A 6000-nucleotide genomic window follows, 5' to 3' on the forward strand; every position below is an offset into this window, starting at 1 on the left:
ACAAATATAATACAATTATTTTTTTTAAATGTGCTTGGCAATATTTTGTTTGCTGAGGTTCACACAATTTAAAACGCCACTTGAAATGTAATTGCGATGTAATCAGAAGTAGTGTGTTGAATAAACTTGACCAAAACCAGGAGGAAGTTGTATTTATTTGAAAACAAGTTTATTACATTTGCTGCGTTATTTAGGATTCATAATTCAGTCTAAACCATAGCAGTCCTTTACTTCTGTATTAAAAGGGAATGAAGGCCTTCTTACTTGGTTTCTTTTGCGTCATCATAAGGACAGTACACAATGGTACGTTTGGAAATGTTTGTCTCTGTTTATTTACTGATGTGTCCTTTGTCAGTCTAGACTTAAGATTCGTCTTTATTAGCGACCATCGACAGAAGAAAAGCCGCTATAAGTTTCATCTGGTCTGTCCGTCCGTCCTTCCGTCTGTCTCATTTAGATTTCAAAAACTATTAAAGACATTGAAAATATAATTTTATGATATTTTACAGATTGCAAAGTTCTGGCACAACGGCTACATTTTCTTATTGAGCGAATAGTTTTGTTTTTAAAATTAAATTTGCAAACTTACCATTTGTCTTAAATATCAGGCCCCTCAACCTTAATATTCACGATTTTTAAAACTACATAATGTTTTTAGAATTAATAATAAAATAATACATACCAATATGATGCAACTGTAATTTATATATTTATTTATTACGTATTAATATGTGCTCTATGGTAAAAGTTACTAATAATTAACTGAATTTTTGTTGAAAAAAAAAAGAAATAACGCAATTTGCATGAAAATAATTATAAATAGTAATGAGAAGATTTAATATGCAGTTTTAGTGTTATTTACTATTAATGTAACGGTGCAGGGCAATATTTAACAAAGGAAAGGACATGTTCCGTAGGCCTTCCATTTGTTAGACGATCATTTTAATCACATCCACAAGATCAGACGCATGACAATCAGTTTATGGAATACTTAAAAAAAATATTAACAATGTTATAAAAATAATAACAATAACAACGACAGCTGGTAAAACTTTGAGAGTGAGAGACAGACAGACAGAGAGACAGACAGAGAGAAAGACAGAGAGGTTGAGAGAGATCAAAGAAAAAAGGGGCAGATAAAAAGAAAGAGAGATAAAATGAGAGTGATATTCGTTTTGTTTAAAATAAAAAAAATTAAAAGATAACATGCAGCTATTTCTGTTAGTTTCTTGTTTGACATTGCAGTCAAAGCAATGCATGCTCTTCACAACTTTCTTTCAAGACGCAGACGCTAGTAAAAGAATAACATTTAAAAAAAAATACAAAGCTTATATTAAGAGTACTTCTATGAATTAGTTTGGATCAGTCATGTAATTCAATTTGTAATAGATCTAGACAAACAATAAAAAAACAGCATTTATAAAATTAAATTTAAAAAGAAAAGGGAACGACCTGAATTCAAACTCATGGCTCAAGCCTTCTCAGGCAAACGCGGTAACCACTCTGCTAGCGAAGGGTCTATAAACGTGGAAGTTTGAATAGTTATCTCTTGTTTCTATTTCATGTTTGTGTTCACTGAGCCTGAGACGACAGCCTAGTATTAAAGGGGACTAATTGAGCTTATACCAACTCTTCAGTCAAATACTATTTCTCCCCTTGTTTGAGATACCAAACAAAGTAATTTATTACCAATAGTTAATAAACTAATTGTTGTTGTTTTTTTCTAATTGATTCTTGTGTTGTCAGGTAAAAGAAATAATTGTGCGAAATAAGTTCAGCTTGATCCAAGATTGGGTGTCCTGACAAAATACGCATATAAACTTTTGGCCAGACAGAGTGATTTTGATGTAAGAATATTAGAAAGAAATAAACTCAATATTTCTGAATACTAAATATATGTTAATGTTGTTAAATTTTCTTTTTGAAAATTGAAAGACCATGTTTAGTTCACTTTAAAATACAATCTGTATGCATGCATTTTTTAAAATACATTTTTTATGTTTCAATTTAGTTCGACTAAATGTATATAAAATTGCATTTTCCACGAGTTATCAGTAATGTGTGTTTTTTCTTTTTTCAAACTCCTCAGCTCTTGTCCTTCAGAGTGAACCGAAGAGATTGTCGCCCGGTAGAACAAGAACTCTAGCCCTTAAATGTTTTCTCTCTCCAAACAAACGTCCAAGCTTCAAAATCCTGCATTCTTTAGTTTTGTCTCGTGAGGACCCTGGCAGTCCAAATGCGTCTCAAGAACTATCGTCACTAAAGCACGACGCATTCAATCAGAGTATCGAAAGCAGCCAAGCTCCAAAGGGTTCTCCCGTCATTACGGAGCAGCCCTACATTACTTTCACTTTGCCCAACCCGACTGTCGCTGACGCCACCAAGTACAAATGTGAGGCCCAGTGGTTAACGAAACCCTTCCAACAACGTACTTGGACTGCCTATGTCACTGTAGGAGTGGATGCCCCTACTGTCAAGATGATTGTGGAGGAACTCGCGCTAATAAAACAGGAAATGCTGAAGATGAGCGAATTTTATCAAAACCTCACACAAAAATTCACAAACAAGACCAACGTTATTAAAAAGACAGTCTCCAAGCTGCAAGATGAAAAAGAACTATTTACGCAGTTACTATTTCATGCATCTCCTGTTTATAACGGTCACAGATATTACTTCTCAAAGCGACAATTTACCGTTGAAGTCGACGTCGCGCAGGCATATTGTGCATATCATGGCGGTTATTTGGCTGAGATTGACGATACTAAAGAGTTCCGCTTTGTTGTAGAATTTCTCCAGAACTTTGACAGCTTTAAGTATGTTTACGTCGGCATTACAGACTCCGGACACGAAGGTCTCTGGGTCAATATGCACAGTCGGAGGGATACGAAGTTTCTACCCTGGAGCCCAGGGGAGCCAAACGCTGGTGCCGATCAAAATTGCGCTTGCATGGATCGAGATTTACATTTCAAATATGTGGATGGATACTGCTACAGCCCCGATGCTGGTGTAATACCTATACGTTATCTGTGTGAGGTTGGTGAGAGTTAGTCTTTCACGCCAGTCAATGAGACAAAGCCTACTCAACGTGTATGATGTTAACAGATGTTACAATATCGCGAATAATTAAAAAACAACACAATAATGTTATTTATCTCACTTCACTGTCTCACTTCACTGTCTCACTTCACTGTCTCACTTCACTGTTTCACTTCACTGTTTCACTGCACTGTCTCACTTCACTGTCTCACTTCACTGTCTCACTACCTGCTCACTTCACTGTCTCACTTCACTGTTTCACTACCTGTCTGGCTATCTGTCTCACTTCACTGTCTCACAACCTGTCTCACTACCTGTCTCACTTCACTGTCTCACTACCTCTCTCACTTCACTGTCTCACTACCTGTCTCACTTCACTGTTTCACTTCACTGTTTCACTTCACTATCTCAGTACCTGTCTCACTTCACTGTCTCACTACCTGTCTCGCATCACTGTCTCACTTCACTGTTTCACTTCACTGTTTCACTGCACTGTCTCACTTCACTGTCTCAATTCACTGTCTCACTTCACTGTCTCACTTCACTGTCTCACTACCTGCTCACTTCACTATCTCACTTCACTGTCTCACTTCACTGTCTCACTTCACTGTCTCACTTCACTGTCTCACTTCACTGTCTTACAACCTGTCTCACAACCTCTCTCACTTCACTGTCTCACTACCTCTCTCACTTCACTGTCTCACTTCCTGTCTCACTTCACTGTCTCACTACCTGTCTCACTTTGCTGTCTCACTTCACAGTCTCACTGTCCTAATATTTGAATTAAACATTTTCTTTGGTAGATTCCTATCAATATAACTCACCACTTTATACTGATATGTTTTTTTAGTGGTAACTATGCTGTAGACGTCTTATCTTATCTTATAAACTGCAGACGTCCCTTCAAATCCAAAGATAATTACGCCCAACGCGCACCCATATTGTTATCCAGTCGTGCATGTCAATAAAGCACGTCAGGTCAAAGTCGCAGGAGTAATCACGTGTTCATTATAATGAACCAATGAGAGAAAGAGGCCAAAAAAGTAAAGAACATCTTATCTTCTTCTTATATAATACAGATGTTACTTCAAAAAAAAAAAAGATATCAAAACATCAGCTTCATAGCTAATAGAAATATTCAGAACAGAATTGTTTAGGATTCTAGAAAAGACGATTTCAATAGGTCTAACTTGGGGGAACTGAGTTAGTCAGGGTCCTTGAGCTGTCGTGTTCCTAGAGCTGTTGCGGGTTGATACGTCGTAGTAAGTGTTTGAGTACTTTACATCTTAGAAGTGAATTATTAGTTAAAGTCAAGTTGAAGTTAAGAAGATAGAAAAGCAGCTCACGTGACCAGTTGTAACAGTAGATTGAAGTGTTGTTACGTTTCTTATGTCAGTGGTTTTGTAAGAGTATCTGTCAACTGTCAAGTAATGCTGGATTGTGAAGTACTGAGTTAATGTTTTCAAGGAATTCATTACAAGAAAGAAAAAAAAAGTCTACAAGTTTCTTAAGTGCATTTCAGTTGTTTTCGATTTCACCGGCCAGTGACTTCTCTTTGTGCCATTATATAAATACAAAGAAAAAAATACGCATTGTATTGTAAACACAATCATAAATATACATACGTCACAAATTAGGCACTAAATACAGTAATCGTCACAATAGTGTGCATGACCTAATTATATGGTGCTTGTCGCACGTATTGAATTAGTTGCTTAGTAAAAAATGCTCTCTATTTAATAGCACCGTTTACGTCTAATTTGATGACGTCATTTTCATGGGTTTTGTTTGTGTACAGTAGGTGATCTCCCCTTGTCGCTTCGTCATAAATTTTTATGACGTATATTGTTTTAGCTCGTCTGGTGTATTTCAAGCCATGTTGCTAGACTGAAACAAGCTACATTTTGGTCAGCTCTTGAATTTCTCCTTCGATCTGATATTGGATAGCCTTATCGTTGTCCTTGGTAGATACTCTAAAAGGATTATCTTGACCCCTGTTTAGGGTGAGCTATATTTCATATAGTATAGTTAAGTTTCATTTGGACTCCATCGTATTCGTATTTTGTAATTAGACTAGAAGATTAGAAGAATCTGTTCTGTATCTTTCTATAGGGCCTCAGTCTCAGTGTCAAGTCTCGGTCTCAGTGTCAAGTTTCAGTGTCAGTGTCAAATTTCAGTGTCAGTGTCAAGTTTCAGTGTCAGTGTCAAGTTTCAGTCTCAGTGTCAAGTTTCAGTCTCAGTGTTAAGTTTCAGTCTCAGTGTCAAGTCTCGGTCTCAGTGTTAAGTTTCAGTCTCAGTGTCAAGTTTTAGTCTCAGTGTTAAGTTTCAGTCTCAGTGTCAAGTTTCAGTCTCAGTGTCAAGTTTCAGTCTCAGTGTCAAGTCTCGGTCTCAGTGTCAAGTTTCAGTCTCAGTGTCAAGTTTCAGTCTCAGTGTCAAGTTTCAGTCTCAGTGTCAAGTCTCGGTCTCAGTGTCAAGTCTCGGTCTCAGATTTCAGTGGTAAAATCGCAAGTCTCAGTTTTAGGTTATAGGACTGAGGTTTTCATCTCAGGTTTTCTGTCTGATGTTTCAAGTTTGAATTATTCTTGTTGATTTTTAAATACTTAAGTATTTACTAGAATCTTACTATAAGTATTGATTTTGCATACCATGCTATATGTACTCATATTTCTTTATCATTATTGTTGATCATATATCATTTTTCATTGTAGAAATATCATTAGATTAAATTCATATTTTTAATTTAAATCATCATACACCTCGTTTATTAGTTTATGCACAACTGGGTGTATATGGTGTGACTGTCGGCTGAACGTGGACCTTAAATTGTTACAAGTTTTAACATAATTATAATATAAAACACACATTTGTAAATCAATTACTTTAATACCTAGACACATTGTTAATAATCAATAATTACATTCGACTAAGACCTGACAGTGCTCTGATTCTAATCGTCATCTGACA

The 6000-nt window shown here is 36.1% G+C and overlaps 1 protein-coding gene across 1 annotated transcript; it reads left to right on the forward strand.

Moving 5' to 3' along the window:
- The first annotated feature begins 98 nt into the window (after positions 1-98).
- LOC106055767 (uncharacterized) lies at positions 99-5787 on the forward strand. The gene is made up of 2 exons (XM_056013269.1): positions 99-303; positions 2090-5787. The coding sequence occupies exons 1-2, from the start codon at positions 249-251 to the stop codon at positions 3046-3048; spliced, it is 1014 nt and encodes a 337-aa protein (XP_055869244.1). The 5' UTR covers positions 99-248; the 3' UTR covers positions 3049-5787.
- Positions 5788-6000: the final 213 nt, after the last annotated feature.

This window comes from Biomphalaria glabrata, chromosome 15 (assembly GCF_947242115.1).
Source record: "Biomphalaria glabrata chromosome 15, xgBioGlab47.1, whole genome shotgun sequence".
Classification (NCBI taxonomy): Eukaryota; Metazoa; Mollusca; class Gastropoda; family Planorbidae; genus Biomphalaria; species Biomphalaria glabrata.